Source organism: Chelonoidis abingdonii, chromosome 1, assembly GCF_003597395.2.
Source record: "Chelonoidis abingdonii isolate Lonesome George chromosome 1, CheloAbing_2.0, whole genome shotgun sequence".
Classification (NCBI taxonomy): domain Eukaryota; kingdom Metazoa; phylum Chordata; order Testudines; family Testudinidae; genus Chelonoidis; species Chelonoidis abingdonii.
Genome location: NC_133769.1, coordinates 196952329 through 196980033, shown reverse-complemented (window position 1 = coordinate 196980033; position 27705 = coordinate 196952329). Strand labels below are relative to the sequence as shown.

Here is a 27705-nt window from a genome sequence, read left to right as displayed (position 1 = left end):
TCCCGAGGAACCCTGGGCAGCACGAGGCCAGCAGCCTGGAGCCCCTGGATTTCCAAGAGCTAAGCAGATCAAAGCAAGCATATCTATCATAGGGAGGAGATTTAAACTTCAAGACTCCTTATAAGAAATGGAAAGAGAGGTGGATATTTTTTGCTGTTTTTAAAATTAAGTAGGCAGCTAGTGTTGTTTTTAAAATTATTATGAAGAACAAGTTTAAGCTTTGTTGTAACGTGCGTTATTTGCCTAGACTACTCAAGACCTGAATGCTTGTGTAGGAGAAACTCTTTGAGTTGGCTTCCTAAGTACCTTCATGCTGTTTCACATCTGATACTCCTTGATGAAACATAGGAGACTTGTCTTTCAACAGGCTTATTCAAAGTGATGCAAGCTATCTATGAAAGTGAGATCTTGGAAGAGTGGTGCCGTTTTCATAATGTAATAAAAATACTGTAATGATAAATAATAGTGTGTAATAAGCATTTCATAAAAACAAATTTTATATTTCCAAGATCACTGCTTTTTATAATTTATACTCAGGTAAAGGAGAAAATCCCTAGAAATATTCATTTTTAGAAGGGGATTGGCGAGACTTGACATTTTAGTGAAAGGGGTTCACAGGTTGCTAAAAGTTTGGGAACCACTGTTTTAAGACCTATTGTTTTTCCCTAATGGCCCATTACCCTGAATAGGCCCTTCACAACCAGCTAGCCAGACTGGAAGCATCTTGCCTAGTGGGTGTCACCCAGGTGTGACTGCATGTGAAATACAGATACATAGTCGTCATTCATAACTTCAGATACAAAAATGATACATGCATACAAATAGGATAATCATATTCAGCAAATCATAACTTTTCCAGTGACACCTGACATGAATCATCTTGTACAAAATGCATTATAATCATGCCATAATCATATCATAAATAATACCACTATGAAGAATATGGGGTGCAGTGTCACAGCATGTTTCATGTCTTTTAAATGATTTATATACACAGGCAAACCTTTATACATCAGTCAGATTAAGGATGTCACTTAAGCAAATGAACTTAATTATACTTGCCACTTACTTATTAACTCTTAATTACCAGTTTATCACAATCTTCATATTCTGCTCTTACTGAAATCAATTAGAGTTTTGTTACTGATTTCTTCTGAAACAGGAGCAGATCTTTTACAGGGGCTTTAGAAAAATCACCCTTAAAAGGTCACCAACAAGTGGCCATGCAGTGCCATTGTCTGCTGAATTAGCCTTGTGGAGATTTATAAAAATGAGTATTGCAATGCAGGTATTCTACAGAAGCCTGGATTTTGTGCTTTCACAGGCTCAAGTGACATATACTTAGGAAGCATCATTTTCTTTTAGTAATACAGTATCTTTTATGTGGAAATTTCTATATAAAAATGACTACTCAGCTCATAGCGCCATACACAATTCTAAGCAAATACAGTCTTTGGCTGTTACTCTTAGATAACTATTTTGTTCAGTAGCTTACATCGATTGAGGGCTTCTATAGTTTTAACAGATGGGGTGTGTTGCACGTAGATGGAGAGACGTGCTTGAGGTCACTGATTCCAGTGGGGCAGCAGAACAATAATATCTTAGAGATTTGGAAAGAACCAACACTTGCTAGGTGGCAGCAAAATGTACTACATGCTGCCTCGCTGGAGCACACCCTGTTGTGTGGGATGGGAAGACGAATGAACATGCTGGTATTATGGTGATGCAGTATTTTGTTTATAAGGGGTCCTTGTCAGTTGATTAATGGTAGCTAGTTAGGCAGCTGGAATACTGGATTTGACGTTCCAGAGGTTTACACTGTAATATGTACCTTCAAATGCTTGTTCTAAAATCTTCATTCTTAACCCTCCTTCATTCAATTAATTCATTACCATGTTGCTTCTAATATTGTCTGCTTTACCAGGCTGCGTATAATTCCATTAAACTTAGTTTTATTCTGCATCTGAATACTACACAAACTCTCTTTGCCAATCTAGCTGCGAATTGGTTATCTTTCTTTTTTGTGATGAATCAAACTCGTTGCCATTTGTTTCAACTGCACAGTAGAGCATGCCCTATGCAGGACTCTCCTTATAGTTGTGCTTCCCAATGGCTGGGTATGCTGTGGCACTGTAATTGAGAGAAGGGAGATTTTCTTGTAGTCTCAGTGTTGGCACTCAGGCAGCATGGAGAAGGAGGAAACAACCCTGGCTGGAATGCAGAGCGAGGACGAGTGTGGGGAGAAGAGATGGAGGCAGGAACTTGGGGACAAGAGGGGGGAGAAGGGTTTGGTTTAATGTGATATCAGCACATAGGAACACTGTGACAGTAGCAAGGTTAGTAACCAATTTTCCAGGGTGACATTCAGCTACCTTAATAGTTAAATGCTCTTTTCTTTTTCTGCAGTCTCCTGACTCATTCATCGATCATGGCGAATGAGAGGGTGCCTGTTGCCTGTAGGACCCCTGTCTCATTTGTTGCTGAAGTTGGAAAATGTGTAGTAAATGAGATGGGGGACTTCAGAAAGAAAAACCTTAGTTCTGACATTTCCTAATTCTGGAGTGGTTGATTTTGCAACCAGATTTGGGTTGTTTTGCCATGTATCATGTTTGAGAGGCTGCACTTGTGGTGCAGCGTTTTTGGACCACTACAAGAAAACGTGATTCTTACAACAGTTACGCCCTGGAAAGTCCAAACGAAATGGAAGGTTTTCAAGTAACCTTGCTCTGATGACCTGGAACATGAGGTTGGAATAATGGACATTGTTAATAAGTGAGAGGGAGAAAGGAGGACATTTCACCGCAGGGTCAGATATAAGATGCAGTTTTTCTTTAAAGAAGAAGAAGAAGAAACCTTGAAAAGCAAATGTATTTAAAGCCTGAATGAACCACCATTAGATGCTGCAGTGCTTTAAAATGATCTTTAACTGATGCATCTGTAAAAGTGCCAGACCTTGTAATGAAGCATATTTAAATGGTTTTGCATCCAAACAAATGCATTGTCTATTTGCATGGTGTGTAAAATCTGAATGACACTTGCATTCTATCTGAAAAGAGAGAACAGACGTTTTCATTATAAAATGCAGTCAAACAGAAAAGTATCAAAGTGAGCAGAAATTCCCATTTACAGCTATGATTTGAAGCATTACTTGGAGAGAAAAAAAGGGCCAAGGTTTGAGAATAGCCCAGTTTTATACAGTTATGTAACAGGATATTTTATGACTAGAAAGGATTGTTGGACACTTTTTGGCAGCATCCGTTGAGTACACGAGGCTTAAGGCTCAGTTGCACCCGTTTTAGACTAACTGAGCTATTGGCTGCTGCCTACCGCTTCATTAGGTTTTCTTTATCTTTTCTGTCTTAAGTACACGTTATACACTTTCTATAGTTCATTATTTCACCGGGGTGGATGTTTCCCATTCATTATGCTTTAAAACTTACCACATTTTTTTATTTTTAGGCCTTTGTCTCCAGAATTTTGTATCAGTGTTCGGGCTTCTCAAAAAGATGAATGATCATTATTTATATACGGTAGAATAGAAAGCCCTGGGTCAAAATTGGGGTTGTGTTGTGCTAGACCCTCTGCTGTCATAGAGACAGACATAATCCCTGCCCCAAAGAATTTATAATCTATTTCCTTTTTTTCCCAAGGGTGTAACTCACTTGATTTCTTGTGTGTCTCATGCACAGGACAAGCTGTGCTCATGCATCTTGTGCCATTGTAGAATGTATGGAAAATGGTACTGTTTAATGTCTCTGATTTGCAAAATTATGTTGGAGGAATCTAGTGATTAAGAATGACAGTACAATTAGAATCAGCATTTAAGGTAAATCAATTTTATATCCAATTAAGATAAATTTGTTAATTGAAGCCTATAATTTTCTGTACTCTGACACTGTGGATCAACCTTGTTCCTTGTGTAACTTTTTGACTCTAGGGGAGTTATACTAAGGGTGAATTTGGTCATATGTCAATGTTAAAAAAAATCTCATTCTTCTTGGATTTTTATTTAAGTATAACTTTATAAAAATGTCCTGTATCTCTTCAGACTTTTACTATAGCAGAGGCAGGGAGTATGTCTTAACTCCTTTTTGTAAAGCATTGTGTGAACTTCTGTCCTTTCCTGAGGCCAGGGCATTTCTTCCTACCCAGCATTGCCCTGAATTAGTGGTCCAACAGCTATTCTTTGTAGTCCAACTTTCAGGAATCCTAAGTGTAGGGAAAAGCATAGTATTCAGCCTCAGAAGATGTAACCGATACCTTCATATAGATGGTAGTATACTGCATACTGCTAATTTAGCCATTGATAAATAGGTGGGACATAGCTCTAAAGTGTACCAACCTGCATCATCTTCAGTGTTTTTAAACTAACGATCTCTCTGTGGATTAGGGATGTGGTTAGTGAAAATGACACCTCTGTAGTCCAATTCTTTGCCTCTCAGTTCTAGAAGTACCATTGTTGCCTTGCTTAATTTGACCAATGATGAGTCTTAAGAAAAAGACAAATTGATTATCAGTTACACAAATGGAAAACTACTGCCTAAGAAGTTCTGCAGAAAAGTTCTGCATCTGGGAGTTATAGTGAATCACAAATGAAATATGTGTCAACAATGTTAAACTGTTGCAAAAAAAGTGGACACCATTCTGAGATGTATTAGCAGGAGTGTTGTAAGCAAGACGCAAGAAGTAATTCTTCTTCTCTACTCAGCACTGATAAGGCCTCCACTGAAATTTTGTGTCCAGTTCTGGAAGGATGTGAACAAATTGGAAAATGTCCAGAGGAGAGTAAGAGAAATGCTTTAAGGTCTAAAAAATTAGGAAAGATTGGAAAAAATTGATTTATTTCGTTTGGAGCTAAGACTGGGGGGAGGGAGGGGACATGATGATAGTGTTCAAGCATGTAAAAGTTGTTATAAAGAGGAGAGGGTGATAAATTGTCCACTGAGGACAGGACAGAAGTAATGAATAGGTCAGACAAACACCTGTTAGGGATGGTCAAAATAATCATAGTCCTACCTTAGTGCAGGTGACTGGACTAGATGACACAGAGGTCCCTTGCAGTCCTATATTTCTGTGAGTCTAAGATTCGGTTCCCTGCTCCCTTATAAGTCACTGACCAGAGAGACTGTTGCCTCTACCTCACTTCGGCACCATCTGATACCTTCCAGGAGCAGAGGCAGAATGTGCTGCACGGCAGCTACAAATGTTTGTGTCTTATAGGTTCCATCAGGGCATGGAGCTCACAAACTCATTCTGAATGCAGAATAATAATATTTCCCTATGGGTTTTCTGTTGTTGTTGTGAGTAAATTGCAAGCATTGTGGTGTGGCACACTGGGGTGATAAAATCCATTCTTCCCCAGAAATTTGCTGACTTTGGCTTTTAAATATCATCAATCATTTGCAAATAGAGGCACACTCCTTTTGCTGAAGTGTGATATTGAAAAGCTTTTTCTCTGTTAGTTAATTTTTAAAGCAGACTTTTTAAATCAATAAGTAATTCTCAGGAGCCAGCACGTCTCCTTGCCTAATAATAAACATGTAATTACTTCACTATAACTCATTTAACCATTATTTCAACATGTAAGCACTGGACCATTTTTGTTCATTCATTTGAAATGTGAGTACTTTAATTTTCTTGGAGGTTGCTAGCAACAAGTATATGCTTCAGGGAGCAGATAAACTCATACCACTTGAATCATGTATTCTTCTTTGAGTGCTGGTCCATATTTGTATTCCAGTGTGGGTACATATGCACTCTATGCGCCAGAGCTGGAGAATTCTGAAAGCAGTGTCTGTTGATCCACACATGCTCCCTCATCCTCTTTTTGCACCTATCTGAGGATATAAAGGGTGGAATCGATGACCACCTCTCCAGTTCCTTCTTACCATCACATAGTCTGGGTTGCAACCTCTAGTGTCCTGAGCTTCATCTTTATTCCTTTATATATATATTAAAAAAAAAAAATTCCCCTCTCACCCCTATGGGTGGTATGTGTCTTCCTCAACTTCGGGTCCTCTACCAGAGGCCTGAGAGTTTGAGGGTTCTGCGCAGTATCTTAGCTGTTCCTAGCACTGCACTCTTCTGGACAGAGAGCTCTGATGTTGTTCCTGGGATCTGTTGGAGCCACTCACCCAGCTTAGGAGTCACAGCCCCGAGTGCTCCTACCACCACTGGGACCACTTTGGCCTTCACTTTCCACATCCTCTCTAGTTCCTCTTTCAGGCCCTGGTACTTCTCCAGCTTCTCATATTCCTTCTTCCTGATGTTGCTGTCACTTGGCACTGCTATATCTATCACCACCGCTGTCTTCTGGTCCTTGTCTATTACCACGATGTCTGGTTGATTGGCCAGTACCTGCCTGTCCATCTGGATCTGGAAGTCCCACAGAATCTTAGCCCTGCTATTCTCCACAACCTTCTGTGGAATCTCCCATCTGGTCTTGGGAGGGTCTAGCCCATACGCTGTGCAGATGTTCCTGTACACAATGCCAGCCACTTGGTTGTGCCGTTCAGTGTATGCTGTTCCTGCCTGCATCTTACATCCTGCCACTATGTGTTGGACTGTCTCTGAGGCCTCTCTGCACAGTCTGCACCTTGGGTCCTCTCTAGTGTGGTAGACCCCTGCTTCAATGGATCTGGTGCTCAGTGCCTGTTCCTGTGCTGCTATGATCAGTGCCTCAGTGCTGTCTTTTAGTCCAGCCCTTTCCAGCCACTGGTAGGATTTCCCAATGTCAGCCACCTCAGCTATCTGTCGATGGTACATCCCATGAAGGGTCTTGTCTTGCCATGGCACTTCTTCTGCTTGGTCTTCCTCCCATGTCTGCTGCTGCCTCAGGCATTCTCTCAGCAGCTCATCTTTGGGGGCCATCTTACTGATGTACTCCTGGATGTTCCGGGTTTCGTCCAGGACAGTGGCTTTGACGCTCACCAAGCCCCGCCCGCCTTCTTTCCGGCTGGTATACAGTCTCTGGGTGTTGGACTTGGGGTGGAAACCTCCGTGCATTGTGAGGAGCTTCCGGGTTTTCACATCGGCAGCCTCCATGTCCTCCTTTGGCCAGCTCACTATACCGGCAGGGTATCTGATGACCGGCAGGGCGTATCCGTTGATGGCGTGGATCTTGTTCTTCCCACTGAGCTGGCTCTTCAGGACCTGTCTTATCCTTTGGTGATACTTGGATGTTGCTGTCTTCCTTGCCTCCTCATCGTGGTTTCCATGTGACTGTGGGACGCCAAGGTACTTGTAGCTGGTCTGTATGTCTGCTATGTGGCCCGCTGGTAGTTCCACCCCATCAGTCTTGACTACTTTCCCTCTCTTCACTACCATCCGGCCACACTTCTCCAGTCCGAATGACATCCCGATATCCTCACTGTAGATCCGCGTCAGGTGGATTAGCGAGTCGATGTCTCGTTCATTCTTAGCATACAGCTTGATGTCATCCATGTAGAGGAGGTGGCTGATGGTAGTTCCACTCCTGAACCTGTACCCGTATCCAGTCCTTGTGATTATCTGGCTGAGGGGGTTTAAGCCTATGCAGAACAGCAGCGGGGACAGTGCATCACCTTGGTATATGCCGCACTTGATGGCCACTTGTGCAAGCTGCCTTGAGTTGACTTCCAGTGTTGTCTTCCATAGTCCCATTGAGTTCTTGAGGAAGGTCCTTAGTGTCCTGTTGACTTTGTATAGCGCCAGACATTCACAGATCCACGTGTGCGGCATTGAGTCGTAGGCTTTCCTGTAGTCAATCCAGGCTGTGCTCAGATTGGTCTGTCTAGACCTTGAGTCTTGGGCGACTGCTCTATCTATGAGCAACTGGTGTTTTGAGCCTCTGGTGTTGTTCCCAATGCCCTTCTGAGCTGTGCTCATGTACTGGCCCATGTGGTCCTGTAGCTTGGCAGCTATGATGCCTGATAGGACTTTCCATGTTGTGGGGAGGCAGGTTATTGGCCGGTAGTTGGACGGTTCTGTCCCCTTGCAGGGGTCTTTCATGATCAGCACTGTCCTTCCTTGTGTTAGCCAGTTTGGGTGGGAGCCTGCTGCTAGCAGCTGGTTCATCTGTGCTGCTAGGCGTTCATGCACTGCTGTTAGTTTCTTTAGCCAGTAGGTGTGGATCATGTCTGGTCCAGGTGCTGTCCAGCTCTTCATGTTCTTGACCCGCTGCTGGATGTCTTCTACTGTGATGGTGACTGGTTTCTGTTCTGGGAGATTGCTGTGCTCTGTTCTCAGGTCCTGCAGCCACTTTGCACTGGTGTTATGAGTCTTCTCTTTCTCCCATATGTTCTTCCAGTACTGTTCAGTTTCTGCTGCTGGTGGCTCTGCTGTTATTGTGTTGTTGCACTGCAGTTGGGAGTACACCTTGGATGGTTCTTTGGAGAACAGGGCATTTACTTTTTTGGCCTCTGCTTCTCTAGTGTATCTCCTTAGCCTGGTAGCCAGTGCTGTGAGCCTTTGTTTAGCAGTCTCTATGGCTTCAGATGGAGTCAGGCCCATGTATTTTTTCAGTAGCCGAGTCTTATCCTTAATCTCTACACCCTTCTGTAGTTCCACCAGCTGACTAACTTCTCTCCGAGTCGCCTTGATCTTATCCTCCAACCTCATTTTCCAGGGTGGGTACATACTGTTGTTCTTCTTGATCGTGTAGCCAAGCATCTCCAGGATTACAGAGGCTGTAGCGTATACCAGTTCATTGGTTTGAGTTATGGTGGTAGTAGGGATTGTCATGAGGGCTCTATTGGCATCTTCTAACATACTATCTGATGGTACTTCTCCACTGAGCCTTGGTAATCGGTCTCGAGGATTGACTGTAGCTAGTTTCTCCATGATCTTATGCCTCATATCAGCTGCTGTGCTCTGCAATGGAGGGGGTGGCAGTGAAGTTTCAGCTTCAGGTGTGGGCTGCACATCCACTTGTTCTTCCAGGTCTTCTTGAGTCTGGGATGTAATGTGGAGTTGGTCTATCTCAAGCTGTGAGAGCAGCTTCCTCTTTACTATGTTGAAGCGTTGGGTAACTAGCTGTTTCTCAGTAAGTGTGGATGTAGGTCTTTTGTCCATCCATAGTCCCCTCATACGTTTCATATATCCCCTCTCATTAGGTCTACTGTTGTAGTAGCATTCCATCAATTCCAGGTTCTCTTGTCTCATCCATGAATGGTTTGTTCCAGTAGCCCACTTATCGTCAGATTGTCCTGGTTCCTCAACATCTGGCGCGGACCTTGTTAATCCGGGCGACGTCCGAGCCGGCATGACTCTCCTAGTTTGTGTCACTCTCATATTTGAGGTAGGCAGGTGAAGCGTTAGGGGGTCTTTTGCTCAAGGACCCCTACTGGAAAGTTGGGTACCAACCGGGATTTGAACCCCGGTCTTTCGTATCAAAGGGCGGTCTCCCGTATCAAAGGGTGGCGCTCTTAACCATTATGCTATCCAGTCGCTATATATATAAAATATATATACACGGACACGCGCGCGCATACACACAATGTATCTGTAAATAGATTTTAGAAGACATTAGGATTTGTAGTTTTATATAATAGTTTTAAATGTTTTGTAGTTAGCCTTCCTGACCTGGGAAGCCCCCTATACGCCCCAGACCCTGTTTCAGTACAGTACTATACCTACCAGTCCTGGCTTCAAAATTTATGCCTGTGCTACTTCTCAGTCAATGACAACCACCAGTGCTGCTTGTACTGCCTTAGAGAACCTCACATTGCAACAAAATGCAGTATATGCCAATCATTCTCTGAGAAGGGTGGAAACTTTGCCTCAGAAAGCATCCAGTGGAAAAGGCCATGAAGCTGCAGTTGGACTTCGGCAATGATGCAACTCCTCCCCTACTTGAGGGGGAGCATAAACACCGAAAACTCCTTCTTCACCTTGATGCAGATTTAGACTTCGTCAGGACATCCTTAAAGTCAATCACAGCAAGACCTTACCTGCCTATGAATAGGTTCCAGGCACTGAACGATCTCATAGAGTAAATCATAAGAAACCCATGAGCACTTCTCAAGATTTGTCTCTTTCCTGGGTGAGATGGTTCCATGCACTTACATCACACCATGTGTCAAGTTCCACCTCGGTTGCCTGCAAGCATGGTTTCAAAGAGTGTATTCACCAAACCAGCAGTCCATGAACACCATAATAGCTGCTTTGCCAAAGTACTATCATCTCTGGTGTGGTAGAAGAATCCTCACCATGTAGGAGTGGGTGTTTCCTTCCTTGCTACCGCATCGGATAGGACAACTGTTACAGTCACTTTCCTGTTGGACTGCGGAACTGACATGGGCAACCATACAGTGCAGGGCACCTGGACATTTCAAGAGTCCAGAATGCTGTTCAGTTTTTTGAAATTGCGAGCAGTTCAAAGCATTTGCAGAGCCTTTTGCCTTTTATTCAGGATTGCAATGCCCTCATGATGTCAGACAATATCATGACCATCTTTTACATCAACAAACAGGGAGGAACGAGATGCATCCTACAGTGAGTGGAAGTAGTCTGTGGAACAGGTGCACCAGTAATCACATCATTCTATTAGCAGACTATCTTCTAGAAAGCTAGAATGTGCCAAAAGACATTTTGCTGTTGACCACAAAACCAATCAAAAATATTTCTTAGACTATTTGTTGCCATAGCAGAAAGAGTTAGGAGTCAAGCTATATCCTCCCAAAGAATCTCTAAGTGGATCTCAGGCTTTATTTTGCTGTGCTATCAGCAAACACTAACTTAATATGATGAACTGTTTGATCTTCCTCCCGCATCTCATGGGGTAAGGGCCCATTCCACAAGTGCTCAAGCAACATCCATGGCGTTGCTTCAAGAAGTACCTGTACTTGATATCAGCAAAGCACCTTATATGGAGTTCCGTCCACATGTTTGCGAGGCATTAAGGTTTAGTTCAGGTCTCCTCTGCTGAGGCATCCTTTGGAATGATGGTCCTTGGTTGGCTCTGTCATCTGCATCCTCGCACCCCTTCTCCTACTTGAGTATTGCTTGTCAGTCATCTAGAGTGGAGTACATATAGGGGCCAGCACTGAAAGAAGAAGTTACTCACCTTTGTTACTGGAAGCTCTTAGAGATATTCGGTCCAGTATCTGTATTCCACTTCCTACCCTACTTCCTCTCTTCTTCAGTTCATCTTTTGGATTCCCGTTAGAGAAGGAACTGGAGAGGCAAGTGCACTGCCTCACCCTTTATCGCCTTAGACAGAGGCACAGTAGGGCAAGGGTGCATGTGCAGACCAACAGACACTACTTTCAAAATTCTCCAGCTCCAGGCTCATGGAGCACAGATGTACCCACAGTGGAATGCAGATAGGGGTTACATATCTCAAAGAATCTCCAGATACCAAGGTAGGTAACTACTTCTTCCTACTGTCCAGACAACATCCATACAATAGAGAATACATCAGTTCTCTTACAGCTTCTTGCTAGTTATTTGTCCAATATCTCCGTGTTTGTAACTTAAATGGCTTAATTGCTACAAAATTACGATTGCAGTGCAATAAATCATGTTGTTCATCATATTTCCCCCATAATCGTAAACACAAGCACTGTAGACATTTATTCCCAAGTGTGTTTTTCAACACTCTTTAATTGTACAGCAGGTGGATCCCTCCTGGCTAATTAAAGTATAGTGCTCAAGAGAGAGGCAGTGATCACTCATTAACTTGATATACAGAGCTGACAATGGGATGATCTCAGTATGTTGTTATGATGTCGTTTCAGAGTATCATTAACCTTCTCAGTTAATCTGTGTGCTATCTTGGTGGTGAAACTGGGTTAAGCTGAAATGGGACTTGTGGTTTTTAGATGTTGCTTGTGATTATTAGAATTGGGAGCACTGGCTGTTGGGAATCTGAAAGGACAGGAAACAGGAAGAATGGGGGAGGAGTTGAGGAGACAGAGTGAGAGTTCCAGAGGGTGGTAAAGAGATTTCCACTTTAAAAATAAAGTCCCGTTGAAGTTTGTTAGTACCTGGCCTGGTTGATACAACAGGACTAAGATACTATTTTTTTAAAAAGCTACACAATAACAATGCCCTGTCATTTACTAAAATACTTTAGAATGATTTGGAATGGTGATTTGGTGTCAAATTTGTTCTGAATGGAAGGAATGGAAATATGTTCCAGTATTCTTCATATTCATGTTTTAATGTTTGTCAGCTAGCCAACTCACAGCAAACACTAACTTAATGGTAAAGACCATTGAAGTCTTCGGTCCTGGAGCTGTTGTATTACGAACATAGGAATTGCCACAATGGATTAGAGCAGAGAGAATCCTGACTCTCTGGAAGGGACTGGTACCACATTCTTCAGTAGAAAGTTAAAGAATCCTTATAGTGGGGAAGTATTGAGTAACCTGTCTGTCAGGGAAACTTTCTTGATAAGCACTATTCGTTGGAGGTTGACTTATTCACTGTTAAGTTTTAAAAACAAAAATTCGGAGACTGAAATCATGAGTGAAATGAAGATTGTATATTGTTTTCTTCCAGTTGGTGAGTTTGTGAGTGATGCCCTTCTAGTGCCAGATAAGTGCAAGTTCCTCCACCAGGAAAGGATGGATATATGCGAAACTCACCTGCACTGGCACACTGTTGCTAAAGAGGTACAGTATATAATTTATCTTGACATTTCTAGCCATCTTTCTTTCAATTTGTATCACTTTCCTGGGATGCATCTAATTACAACAGTGTTGTTATAGAGAAAATTGGGGGATTGGTCCTGCTTTGAGCAGAGGGTTGGACTAGATGACCTCCTGAGGTCCCTTCCAACCCTGATATTCTATGATTCTATGAAAATGGTGAGGACACAGTTGTATTTGTAAATATTTATTGATGGGTGGTGAATTGGTGCTTTTAATTAGGAGAAAACCAGGAAAAGTTCTGTTAAGTTTATTTTGATTCATAAGCAGTATTATTTTGTAACTTGATGTGTCATGTAGAGTTGACGTTTGAATTTTCATATTGTTGTTGTTTTATACCATATTCTCAAATTTGAACACTCCTGATTTTTTTTTTTATGCAAGTTCCAGTGTTTTTGCATTGTTTCTCCCCTAGTGGAGTGGCTTAAGGCATCTGACTCTGGCCTTGTGTTGTCTGCTTATGGTTGTGTCAAGTAACTCAAAGGGGTAATCATGAGGATGGTACTGCTAGCATATAAAGAAACTCTTTATCTTTTTAAATTGCTGCATTCCCTTCCCCAGCTTTTAGCTTCTCTTATAGCACATACCTATAGTTACATTCGCTTATAGAAAGCTGCTGTGTTATCAGGTTGACTTAACATTGCTCTTCTGTTGAAGCACTAATATTACGTCTGTAATGTCACTACTTCGTGCTTGGAAGATAAGAACGTCTACCTTATTTCCCATAAACTTTTGTCCCACATTGTACATGGCAATATTAAGCTGCCCTCTCTACTTCCTTTTAATCACCTTTAATGCTTCACTCACTCAGGCCTTGACTACACTGGCGCTTTACAGCGCTGCAACTTTCTCGCTCAGGGGTGTGAAAAAAACACCCCCCTGAGTGCAGCAAGTTACAGCGCTGCAAAGCGCCAGTGTAAACAGTGCCCCAGCGCTGGGAGCGCGGCTCCCAGCGCTGCAAGCTAATCCCCATGGGGAGGAGGAATACCTGCAGTGCTGGGAGAGCTCTCTCCCAGTGCTGGCGCTGCGACCACACTCGCACTTCAAAGCGCTGCCGCGGGACTGCTCTCGCAGCAGCTCTTTGGAGTTTTGAGTGTAGCCACTCCGTCACTTGTTGTTGTAGTAGTATAATTTTGTGCTAAGTGCTTCACAGAATTAAGACATTACCCCGGCCTCAAAGAATTTACGATCTAATCTTAGAGATGATGCAACGAATGAGATCCTCATCTGACTGAAAAGAAGGGGGATGGGAAAGAAACAGGAGAGAGAGTACAAGGAAACTCGTGAGGACAGTGTGTAAAACTGATACAAAGCACAGAACATATGATTTTACAACTTACTGACATTTTATTAAAGACCCTCTGAAACTTAATTTTGTAGGTGTCATGCATCCAAATGATAATATCTTAGTCCTTTGTAGGTATATGTCTTCTTAAAGGTAAACTGAGGAGTGTAGAGTTTCAAATTACCATTTTGCATGGACCTTCCTGGAAGTCTGTTTGACCCTTCAATATCTTCAGCTCACAATGACATAGCTTGAGTGGATTTACAGTACAGTATTTAAATGTTTTCTTCTTTTTCACATGCTCTTTGTGGTTTTGTCGTAAGAGTTTTGTGCAACCTCTTACATGATGCATAATTAACACTTTTTTCAATATGACTAGAAGATACCAGACTAAACGAGGAATCAAACCTCAATGTATCAAGTGTTGTAGGTGTTGATCTCCTCTTAAATAGCATATTACATAGGCAGGGCAAACTCTCACTCTCCAGTGGTTAATTGTGCACAGCAAAAGCAAACTCTTAAAGTAGTTCTAGGTAAGGTGTATGTGAGTGGTTGAAATCTTTTGGCAAGGAGAAGAGTTGAGGAGAAGGAAAAGCTTGTTGCCTAAAATAACTGGACGGTGGTTGCGTGCCCATGTTCCCACATTGAATGAATTTATCAGTCACAATAGTTGAGAGGTCAGTTAACAAGCTAAGTCTAATTTTCTGAGGCTATACACAGACTTTTATTATTTTCTTAACATCTATGCCAATATTTCCTTGGCTAGCTCACTGTGTAACAATGTTGTCACTGTTCTCTTTATTTTTATAGTCCTGTAGTGAAAAGAGTATGAATCTGCATGATTATGGTATGCTGCTGCCCTGTGGAATTGACAAGTTCCGTGGTGTGGAGTTTGTTTGCTGTCCATTAGCAGATGAAAGTGATAATGTTGATTCAGCTGACGCTGAAGAAGATGATTCCGATGTCTGGTGGGGAGGTGCGGATGCAGATTATGCAGATGGAAGGTAAGAGTGGTGTTTCCCCTTTCTGGTTTACTGAAAATTGTCAAAAGTTTGTTTGGAAAGGCTAAAAGTTAGCAGCAGAGTCTTTTTGATATGAGCACACTTGATGGATCTCCACATTGTTCGAAACATTTGAAGTGACCCAAAATGTCTGGGTTTTAATACGTTTTTGATTTTTACAAAAGCATAAGGTTTATAACGTTTTAATTAGTTTGTTTTTTGTTTTTTTTAAATGCAGTGGAAAATGTCTTGTTCGGCTGTAAACATTCTCTTGCAGTATTTGCAACCCAACACTATATTATGCAAGCAAATGACAAACAAAAATTGAAACCGGCTACCTGGGAAGTGTACTTTCATTGTCAAGCTGAGTGAACTGCAAACAATGCACAGCCAACCCAATTAATAAGTGAGGTGTTTTAAAACCTCCTTTTTAGTTTAATTAACATAGATGTTAGTGACACAGTAAGAAGACTTTCAAGCTGGCAGCATCCCTTTTAATTATGAATTGAAAGGTATTTTCAAAAATCTATTTAAATGGCCACACAATGACAAGACATATTCTTCTTTACTGGACACTGCCTGCACTACAATTGCAGCTATGTTAGGGGAGTCACTTTGCAAGACAATTGCACAGCGACCATGTTACAACATGGACTGGTTTTGCCTGTGTATGTGGGGAAAGAGCATGGCTATACCTTGGTTCCTTTTAACAATTTAGCATCATCTAAACATACCAAAGGGGTGCTGGATTAAGCTTGGGGTATGATCATACCGTAACTGTGTATCCCAGGTTGATATAGCCTTTTTCATGGTAACCTACTAACTGCATTAGGGTTATACAGGTGTAAGTGAGAGCTGAGTACAGTTCTATTCAAATCTTAAATATCTCTGGTGAATTAATTTTAAAATACAATGGAAGTTACCCTCCTTTACTATACTAAAATCCAGGGTCATGATTCTATATTTAACCAAACATCCCAGCATGCTAGATTAAGTCAGGAAGTGCAGAGTTTAAATGTTGGTTATGTTAAATTTTAGAAAGGGGAAACAAAATCCAGATCTCAGAAATTAGCTGATTAATCCCTTTTCATTTAATTTCATCTTCTGTGTTCATTTCACAGCATCTTAGAACCAGGACGAGCCTGGCATACTGGAGAGAGTTCAGAGAACAGCAACAAAAATGGTTAGGGGCAGGGTGGATAAATGTATATGGCATGATTAAAAATGCTAAATGTATATATAGCTTGCCTTAGCAATGGTTAAAATGGGAACATTAGCCTCCAAGTGTTTCAGGGGTGTAAAGATGAAGGTAGAGATAAATGACTCTAACTAGGAGTAATGGGCTAATATTGACAATGGAATGACATTAGGACAATGAAAAATTAGACTGAATATCAGGGAAATCTTTAACAAGATGAATTCAATTGTGGAAATGTCTTTTGGGGAAGGAGTGGAAGTCATATCATGGTGAACACTAGGTTGAGCACAGCACTAAAAAAGCTGTTGCAGGGAACAGCTCTTTAGTTGCAAGGGGATGGATTAGATGAATGAAATTAAGGTCTTTTCTCTGATTTCTTGTCACAAAAGTATAGTGTCAAGGCTCCTGCTTTTGGCCCATCTAGGGAGGGAGACATCTTCAGTCTTGGAATATTTGATTTTTCTTAGTACATCTAACAGCCAAAGCGTAGCGATAGAACTCACTTTCGAGGAGGTTTATAGACCAGCTTTCACAGCATCGTTTTGTAATTTCTGATATTTGGTTTATGCATTGTTGATTGGGTTTCAAGTTGTTGAAAATATAGGCTCAGAATGAAAAAAGTTTACAATCCTCAAATTAACTTCTTCCTATATAAAAATGGAGAAATTTGCAAAAATGAAATATTCTCCTTCAATATATCTGGTAAAAGATATCTAAAAATACAAAATGAAAATGTTCTCATAATGGTGCACGTTACAGCAATTAACAGCAATTATGAGAGATGTATATAAAGCAATCTGAATTATCCATTTGTTTCAATTGTTCATGTTTGTCACTGGGGAAGCATACAGAATCTGCTCATAAAGCAATTCAAATTCTAAATTGAACAGGTCAAGGATGACTTCAGAAAACTAATATCCTATTAGAGCATCAACTGGAGTTACATTTGAATCCAATCCTGAAATTCCAAGTGAATAGTAAAAGCTTTTTTCATATAGAAATGCCTTCAGCAAATCTGGAAAGGCCAAGTTGCTTTTACGAAGTAGTTGAACTTTAATTAAGATGAAGAGCTCAACAATTTGCAATTCTTATAAACGAATTCACTAGTTTTATCTGCTGGTTCTTCAGTCCTCAAGCTGCATCCAGTCCCTCCTCTGCCTTGAAGCCAAAAATACACTCATGAAAATGATTAATGAGGCTTTTTGCATCAAAATTAAAGTATCCGTGATATCAAGTTACAAAAATAGGATTTCCCACTTTGAACATGAGTAAGTTTAAATGCTGTATGCTTGACAGAATAACAGACATGAATCATATAATATATTATGCTACGGTATCTGACTACTAATATGTAACATTAGAAATTTTGCTCAAATTTTGGATTTCCAATCTTAGTTTTAAGTCAGTAGGAGGAATGCTGATATTGCTTGCTATACCACTAAACTAATGTTTTTATACCACTAAAGCAGTTTTCTTTGTTTGGAATGTTTACTTAGCTCCATGTAGTTTCACCATAAGTCAGTAACCTTACGTTTACAGTGTTCCTTTCATCATGACACCTTCCAAAAAGCTTACTATCTCTTCCTGTATGTGTATATTATGTGATACTGTATAGAAAGTACAGAAGCTTCTGGTAACTCCTGCATTAATGAAGCTTCTGTTTCTATCCCTCTTTTTTTCAATAGCTTTTAGTTTGATAAAACACAATTGTAGGGGAGGTGATAAAGCTTTAGCAAATCAGTTGGGTGATGTGAGTGTGAACACTTACTTTTCCCATAATGGGTGGTGAGAAAACAACTGAAGTTAGAACCTTCAGACATGGCTTTTGTAGCTTTTACGGCATTCAGATTAAGAGGAAAGACAAGTTCAGTTTTGGAGACAGCAAATTTTAGACAGAGGTGGGTGAGCCAAGAGGAGCAAGGTGACAGATAATGAGAGGTAAATTTACAAGTAATCCACGTAAAAGTGGAGGTGGAAACCTTAGTGGAAGTGTGGGTGGAGAAGAGGAAAGGAGCAATGACAGAACGTCAAGGAATGTCTACAGGCAGAGAAAGAGGATAAGGATTCAATAAAAGGATTTAATAAAAGGATTTTAATCATTTTATTATTGTACATTTACTTTAAAATAAACAGCTAATCTATATTTGTTTTATTGTAAAGTTCCTAGGGTATTTTGGTATCTCTGCCCTGTAGACTTTACGGTCTAAATAGGTACGACAGAAAATGTAAAGAGAAACAAATGCACGGAGTGGTAAGGTGACTTGCCCAAGCTCACAACACAGGTTAGAGACATAGTTGGGAATTGAACCCCGGTTTCCTGAATCCCAGTCCAGTACCCTGTCCACTAGAACCTGACATCTGGGGGAAGAATTTATTTAAAATCATGCAACTGTAATAGAAGTCTGTTGTTTTTTTTTCTTGTATTACTTTTGTCAAGGTTCTTTCCCCACTTTGAACTTTAGAGTATAAAGTAGGGACCTGCATGAACACTTCTAAGCTTAATTACTAGCTTAGATCTGGTAACGCTGCCACCAGCCAGAATTTAGTGTCTGGCACACTTCCTGTTCCCCCAAAACTTTCCCTGGGGAACACAGATCCAAACCCCTTTGATCTTAAAACAAGGAGAAATTAACCATCCTCCTTCCTTTCCCCCCAGACTTTCCCCTCCCTGGGTTGCCTTGAGAGGCTTCACACAGATCCAAACTCCTTGGATCTTAAAACAAGGAGGAATTAAACCATCTCCCCTCCTCCTTTTCCCCCTCCCACCAGTCACTGCGTGAGTTCAGACCAATCCCCTTCGGATGCTTGAAACAAGGGAAATCAATCAGATTCTTAAAAGAAAGCTTTAATTAAAGAAGAAAAAAAGTAAAAATTAACTCTGTAAAATCAGGATGAGACAAAGCTTTACAGGGTACTTCAGTTTCATATGCGACAGAGGGACCACCCCCACCTACGCCTAAGCATTTTCAACAGTCTAACAGCAACAGAGGTAAAAATCTTCCAGCAAAAGAAACATTTACAAGTTGAGAAAACAAACATTAAGACTAATACCGCCTTGCCTGATATTACTTACAATTTTGACACATGAAAGAACTGATTCACAAAGATTGGAAAGCCTGGATGTATGTCTGGTCCCTCTTAGTCCCAAGAGCAAACAACGAACAAAACAAAAAGCACAAACAAAGACTTCCCTCCACCAAGATTTGAAAGTATCTTGTCACCCTATTGGTCCTCTGGTCAGATGTCAGCCAGGTTTACTGAGCTTCTTAACCCTTTACAGTAAAGGAGACATTAACCCTTAACCATCTGTTTATGACAACTTAAACTTTTGTATTGACTTTTACTTTCATTTTTCTCAATTATACATTTAGTAAATTAGCTTTGTGTCTCCTTCGTGCAATGATCTTGTCAAGAGCTGGAGTTTATAGCATACTTGGACTGCATTTTTTTCTTAGCCTTTCAAGAAAAAATAGAATGCATGTAATTTAGTGATCCATACCAATGTCGATAAATTTGTATTCCTATTTGTAGTAGATTATCTGGGTCTCTTAAACTGACTGTCATACGCACAATGCAGCATTAGTTTCTAGTGACAGCTTTTAACATCTTCATTGCACTGTAAGGAATTGGCCTTTGGAATAGGATTTCAGAGATATAATAGAGAAAGAGCCTGCAGTAATTATCAGTGAAATTGCTTTATCAGGCACTTAGCTGTCATTTACTCTGAAACATTTCTATTCACACAAAGATAAGTAAAGTTAGATTTTATTTTAAAAAGACTTCATTATTTTATTCTGTGACTTCAGCATTATTCTAATTTAAGAATTCTTTAGCATGTCTATTGCAGTTATATTATTTTGATATTTTTGTGCAGTGCTTTTGCAAAAGTGCAAAAAAGCTGATTAGAATTAATGCAGAGTGAATTTTATGTTTAAATAATGCAGAGTAACAGAATATTTAAATAATTATGATGTGTTTGTTTTCTTTTTTATTAAAAGCTGATCAGTCTTGTCTTGTGTTTGAAGCCCTATTGTGCAAATAGGAGCTATTAGCAGGTTTTCTGACTTTTCTTTGATTTTCATGCAGTAACTAACTATGTCAATAATGTTACCAAATACTTCTCCTTAGAACCTAGTCCAGACCCACTCTCTGGACAGATACATTCTTTTGTGAGTGACTGAACTCCTAGATCCCACATGTTTCTAAGCCCCTAAGTGTGAATAGTGACTGGTCACTGTCCCTACCTCTGGGTCTCAAAGGCAAACTCCCAGAGGCTCAGCCTTTGTATGAGACCCTTCCGGGACATTGACACCCTGCAGTCCAGCTGCCTTAGACTCCAAAACCAGTCCCTCAGCCCTGTTTGGGCCCCCCAGTTGCTTAGCCATGTTCCCCTCAAAGTCCACCTGCTGTGGGAGCTCTGGTTCCTAATTAAACCCTTGAGGGGATGATGTGACAGAAAAGCAAGGTCTTAGCAAAGGAGTTTCTTTTAAACTATATGCTCTTTACTCTTGTAAGCACTTTGAGAGTTACAGATCTGTGAAAAACAACAAAATCTGATCTCACCCCTTCCCTAAGTCGTAGGTTTGGTCAGTGTCCTTAGACTAGGCAGAGTTTTCTCCTCCTTCTCTTTCTCCTGCCTTTTTTTTTTTTTTTTCCTGGTATGTGCCAATGGGCGCATCCGGCTTACTGAAGCCACCCACTTTTAAAACAGTCTGTGTCCCCCTTTGGCTCATGTGCTTCTGCTGAAGGAGTTACAGGCTCCAGTTCCCTTCCTCATCCCAAGGCTTGGGTGTAGAGAGTAATTCAAAAGCAGTGGCCCTACCAGTAGACAGTCCATTGTTCCAGAAGGGGAGAGTCACTGAGCATTGATTCAGATAGTCTTTCTGCTAGGTGCCAAGCCCCTATTACCAAAAAAAAAAAAAAAAAAAAAGTTCTAATCCACAAACAAGGTTGCAACACAGCATGGTAATGTTCCAGAATGAAAGTCACAGTATAAAGTGGAGCCCCTGAAACAGAATGGGGTTTACAAAACAAAATGGAGCTCACAGTTTGAAAAAGATGAATCCCTACTTTGTCACATTCCTAGCTGCTCTAACTGTTCACAGTGTGCTTTATACCCGTCACGCTGTTTTAATTCTTCTGTTGAATTGCAGCCGCTCTTGCTGTGCTGCATTGTGTTGTCCATTAACAGTGTTTGGATGTATTTTGTATGTTCCACTGCAGGTGGGTTTTATCTGGAATGGTCATCGGTGGTGGTTGAAGGTTCCTCATCAGTTGTACCTGGTATTACATATTTTTTTGGTATATTCTACTTGGACAGCAGGTCTCCAGTGTGCCTTGTTCAAGTGTCTATTATGTGCTGCTTACATAATAGGCTTTTCTTGTGTCCCCCCCCCCCCCCCGATTGCTTGTGGTTGAAGAAAAAAGAACGATTCTTATGTACGTATATGCTGCAAAAGTATTTGAAGCCTACTTAACATGTAAGTTGGCAGTAAGACAGTGCATATGCAAATGACAGTGAGATTTTTAGTGCTGGTTCTGGATGGAGGAGAGGGTGGGGCTGCTGCACAGGATCCCCAGACCTGTTGCTGTTGCTGCTGAGTCTTCCCTGCTGCCGCCTCTTTCCTTGCCTGGCTCCTGTGTGAGAGCATGTGCCAGGGCACAGGTGAATAGGGTAGCTCAGCCAGCTTCCCAGGGGAATAGGGGAGGCACCATGCCACATCATGGCATGCCACATCATGGCACACCCCATGCTGGAAGCAGGCATGCCGGTGGCAAAGTTACCTCACCAGCTTACAGGGATGCTTTGCCCCTGTGTCCTGTGCACTGCTGCATCATCAGGGATACTGTTCCTGATGGCTTCAGTGAGAATGCCAATGCCCAAGGACTGTCTGGATATGTGTACTCTCTACTCAGACCCTATGCCACCAGCACTCCCAGCTATCTCCATGACACCACTGATTTCCTGAGGAAACTACAATGCATTGGTCACCTCCCAGAAAACACCATCCTAGCCACCATGGATGTAGAGGCTCTCTCCTAGCCACCCATGGGGATGTCAGAGCGGCTCTCTACACAAACATCCCACAAAGATGCAATACAACTGTCACGGAACAGACCCTGATCGATGCCACAAACACAAGCTGGCTGCTGAAGCTCTGTTGCTTTACCTCTCACACGATATTTCAAATATGATGACAATATATTATCTCTCCAATCAACAGTGGCACTCTATGGGCACCCGCAGGCACTCACAAAATATGCCAACTAGTTTATGGCCGAAACTGGAAACAACCACTGCCTTAGCTCATCAGCCACCGTCATCGCCCCTTCTCTACCTTACGCCTACAATTGATGAACATCTTACATCTACCCATGGGAAGGACACTCTGGAAAAAATTCCACCACGAATTCAACAGCTTCCACCCCACATCCAACCTCAGGCCTGGACCAATCTACACGGGAAGGTCCCACTTTCCTAGACACCACAGTGGCAGAATAAGTGATGTCACATAACACCAACTATATACCGAAAACCTACCGACCGCAATAGCCTACCTTCATGCCATCCACTTCCATCCCGGGGCACATCACACGCATCCAGTCATCTACAGCCAAAGCACTGAAGTACCAACCGCATCTGCTCTAACCCTTCCCCAGACAGAGACCAACACCTACAAAATCTCCACCAAAAGCATCTCTCAAAAACTACAATACCCTGGCAAGCAAGAAAATAAGAAACAGATCAACAGAGCCAGAACGTGTACCCAGAAGCCTCCTACTGCAAGACAAACCCCAAGAAGAAACCAACAGGACTCCACCTGGCCATCACATACAGCCCCCAGCTAAAAACCCTCTCAACGCCATCATCAGGGATCTACAACCCATCCTGGACAAATGATCCCACACTTTCACAGGCTTGGGTGCAGGCCAATCCCTCCCGCCACAGACAACCTGCCCCAACCTTGAAAACGTATTCCTCACCAGCAACTGAGCACACCGCACCATAATGTAACTCTAAGCTCAGGAAACTCAATCCATGCAACAAAACCTCCGATGCCGACTCTGCCCACATATCTACACCCGGCGACAACCATCACAGGACCTACACCAGACATCAGACCACAAACCCATCACCGGTTCTCCACCTGCACGTCCACCAATGTAAATATACGCCATCAATATGCCAGCAATGCCCCTCTGCTATGTACATCGGCCAAACTGGAACAGTCTCTATGACGAAGGATAAATGAACACAAATCAGATATTAGGAATGGCAATAGCAACAAAACTGTAGGAGAGCACTTCAACCTCCTGCCCCACTATAGGCAGACCTTACGGTGGGTGGCCATCCTGCAGCAAAAAAACTTCAGGACCAGACTTCAAAAGAGAAACTCTGGAAGACTTCAATTCATCTGCAAATTTGACACCATCAGCTCAGGATTAAACAAAAGAAACTGTGAATGGCTTGCCAACTACAGAACCAGTTCTTCCCGTCTCCTTGGTTTTCACACTCAAACTGCTAGAACAGGGCCCCATCCTCCCTGATTGAACTAACCTCGTATCTCTAGCTTGCCTTGCTACTGCATATATATACCTGCCCTTGGAAATTTCCACTACATGCATCCGATGAAGTGGGTATTCACCCACGAAAGCTCATGCTCCAAAACGTCTGCTGGTCTATAAGGTGTCACAGGATTCTTTGCAGCTTTTACAGATCCAGACTAACACTGCTACCCCTCTGATACAGATCTCTACCAAGACACAGTGTGTCTTGTCAAAATCCCCATTCAGGGTGTTTTTTGGATCCATCACTGCTTCCAAATTTGTAAGTACTTTAGCATTGCTGATCTGTACAGCTGACAAAAAGGTTGCAACTTTTGCTCTCAAATGTGGCACTGGTAATAGTCATTCACAACTTCACTCCCTCCACCTAAACTACCATAATGAATTTTACTCCTGAAGACTGCCTCAGAGGCAAACAGTGGAACAGTTGCACTCCTTCTGCACAACTCTGTTGCTCTGTGGTGACTGTCCACTTCCAAGTGCAACTCAAGAATGGTGCAGTTCAGAATAGTGGACTGCATTCTGTTATAGGGGCTCCACTTTGTACTGTAACTTTCATTTTAGAGTGTGAGCATGCTCTGTTGCAGCTTTTTTGTGGATTGCAGCATCCTTTTTGTATCAGGTGTTTGAAAGACTGAAAAGCCAGGATAGAGCCTTGAAAAACGGGGCTATCAATATTGAATGACTCTTTCCTTCTGCAACAATGGTATTTCTATTGGTAGGGCTTTGAATTACTCTCTACACAGAAGCTTTTGTGAATATCTTACAAGCCTTGACTGGCCTGGGATCCAGAGCTTAGCTGTATCCCCGGATGGCAGCTAAGATATGGATACCCTTGCTAGGACTGACCTCTTCTAGCATCAGCAATCGAGTTTTTAATTGAAGGCCTTCTTTAGGGTGGGTGAGGTTATATCTTTTATTGGACCTACTCCGGGGTAGTCAATAGGCGGACCAGGGGCCAAATCTGGACCACCAGATGCTTTTGAATGGGCCACAAAATCTTTTTATTTACTTATTATTGTCATTGTTGGGGGGTGAGCGACTATTATTTCCTCTGAGCAAGAAATTTGGACCTGACAAAAAATAGACTACCCATGGCTCTGTTGGTGAAACATAACAGTGAAAATATTACCTCACCCAACTTGTGTCTCTCATATCCTGGAACCATTTTAAAAAAGTACATTTTTGTTGTATTAGGCATTTTTATTGAAATTGTACATATAATTTGAAACACTGAGAGAAACAGCACTCTGTGACAGTGTGGTGAAAGCCACTGGGCAGCACCAAAATGGGTCTTAAAAGATAACACTCAAAGCTGTAAAGGACAATGAAATTTGAACCCCAGAAAACTATTCCATATTAAAATGAATTTTTGAGGGGTAATAAACATATTTTCTGTTTTATGTCTGGTTAATTTTATATATAATATGTACAGGTAAACCACAATTATCTAATTTAGCTTGTAGGACATTCAAAACTTGGTAAATCTGCATTTTGGAAAAGTTACATTCCAAGGGGAAGGAGAATGGTTGATTGGTTGGGGTATTTTTTGGTTGGTTGGTTGGTTTGTTTTTGGTTAATATTTGTTTTTGGGTGATGGAAGGGAAATACGTTTTTGAATTTCAGATAACAGGTTTCAGACAATCCCAGGTTCATAGCTTTTTGAAGCTTTGTGACAAATAGCTTTGTGACAAATCATAGTTATGAGAATTATACTACTAATTAAGATGAAACATCATACTCATGTATGCTATTGAAAGTGTGTGCAGTCTTTTTTAACATCCATGATCTTTAGATGCACAGTTTCCTAAGGAAGATCTGTACTCTCTACATTTTAAAATTCATATCTGTATAAACATTTTTAAAGATTAAAACACTGGAGTTTTCCTTTCTTTTTTTTTTTTTTAAACTATGCTACCTGTGGCTGTTAAATCTATTCTGGTTAATTATGAACATAATAAAGTTCCTGCATGTGTTTTGTTTCTCTTGGAATAATATGTTACACATTTTAAATTAAAAACTTACTTGATTAAAATTTTAAATAGTAGAATTTGTTAATTTCTTGTATTTGCCTCCTTGCTGACAAGTTGCAATATTTAGATTTGAAGACATTTTTGGTGCATAATGGTTTTAATAACTAGTCTTTCTTTTCATGGAAGCTATTGAAATAAACAAAGCACAGAACGCTTAGGGGCATGTGAGCATTAGAGAGGCCAGAAAGATAAATATAATGTTGAATCTCTGCAAATGGATGAGTGGAGTAAAAATAGAACTGATGAAGCAGCTTATTGCTTTGAGAGGTAATTGCTATAGTATTGCAGAGGCAATTCCAAGCACCATTTGAGTGTAAATGTTAACTTGAGTGATGGAGGAGCTCTTGTGCAGAAACAATGAATCTAATCTGGGAAACAATGAATAGGAAATAGCTGAGCTTTCTTGCTTCCTTGAAGGCTCAGTTTGTCAGCCATGAGTTCTCCTATTTGACTTCAGTGAACTTTCAGCGTCTTTCGGGAGGTTAATACCACACTTCTGCATTTAACTGACCAAAGTTAACTTGAATGGAAGGGTTATGAGCTTCCAACTTAAAGAAATAGAGCTATATATTGCAAAGCATGATATAGACCTTAAATAGTATCTGTCTCAGGATAAAAGCTTTATGATAGGTTAAAGTTAGAACAATAATTACAAAGTTGTAACTATGTAAACTATTGGAATTTTGTAATTCTATATACTATTAAAGTATCTGAAAAAGAAATTTGGACATGAAAAATTCACAGTTGAGTTTCCACAAACGGCTTCTGACTCTGTATCCCTGCCCCCATCCCATCCACCTGCCTTATTGTGTGGTATCAGATTTATATACGGATATTATTGAGACTTTTTTGCTGTGGGTAGAAAGCTGAAGCAGACAAGAATCTTCATTCTGCATGATAGCCATCTTCAGTGCATGACAAGGGAGATGAGAGGTTAGAGTTATGTATCTTTGGCTTTGTTGATTTTTTTCCAATATGAACTAGAGCCAAAAATTGTGTCTCATGAGATATTTCACTGGTTTTGATTTGTTTATATCTTTACTAGATTCATGGTCTGATCCTTAAGGGTTTGTGGTCCCTAATGGGAATGAGGAAGTGGTAAGGAGGCAGGTGACTGGTGATGTGAGAGAAACTCATTTAATTCTCAATCTCTCAAATTTCTTTCATTACGCTATTATAATGTTTTATTTTAAAGGTTATCTTTTTATAACATTAACTCGTCTTAATGCAGCCTTGTCTGTAAATTTTCTGAATTTCTTTAGAAAGTATTTTAAACTTTGATATGTGAAAACTAGTTGATCTGTTTCTTTCTGTTAAAGGATATAAATTGTTATAATTGTAGAGGTGGTCTAATGATGGTACATGATGGTCTGTAAAATACAATACAAAATACTAGATCAATCGTATGTTCTGCCAAACGAATCTATAATCTCCTTCAACCCAAATGGTTTAGCTAACATAGTTTACAAAGCCCACATGAACTCCGCTGGATCCTGATAAAGCAGTCCAGAATTCTAAAATCTGCACTGAATAATCTCTATGGTCTTTTTGATGGTAAGTGAAGATTTTCTTAAAATTTACCACCACTGCACCATCACCAGGGAACAGCAAGGGAGAGCACGGTTGTAGACAAAGCACTGATGGCTACCTACATTCTTACACCTGTGCCTTTTCAGCACTGAAAAGCCTGGTCTATACTATGCGTTTAAGCCGAATTTAGCAGCGTTAAACCGATTTAACCCTGCACTCGTCCACACAATGAAGCCCTTTATATCGATATAAAGAGCTCTTTAAATCGATTTCTGTACTCCCTGATGAGGGGAGTAGCGCTGAAATTGGTATTGCCATGTTGGATTAGGGTTAGTGTGGCCGCAAATTGACGGTGTTCGCCTCAGGGCAGTATCCCACAGTGCATCATTGTGACCACTCTGGAAAGCAATCTGAACTCAGATGCACTGGCCAGGTAGACAGAAAAAGCCCCGCGAACTTT

General features: G+C 41.1%; 1 protein-coding gene across 4 annotated transcripts in view; it reads left to right on the top strand.

The window, feature by feature from the left end:
* The window catches only part of APP (amyloid beta precursor protein), a 384911-nt gene that overhangs the window by 188079 nt on the left and 169127 nt on the right, over positions 1–27705 (top strand). For all 4 annotated transcript variants that reach the window (XM_075073302.1, XM_075073299.1, XM_075073298.1 and 1 more), the window contains exons 4-5: positions 12484–12596; positions 14728–14921. In XM_075073302.1, coding sequence (XP_074929403.1) covers positions 12484–12596; positions 14728–14921 — 307 coding nt within the window. The remainder of the gene's footprint in view (positions 1–12483; positions 12597–14727; positions 14922–27705) is intronic.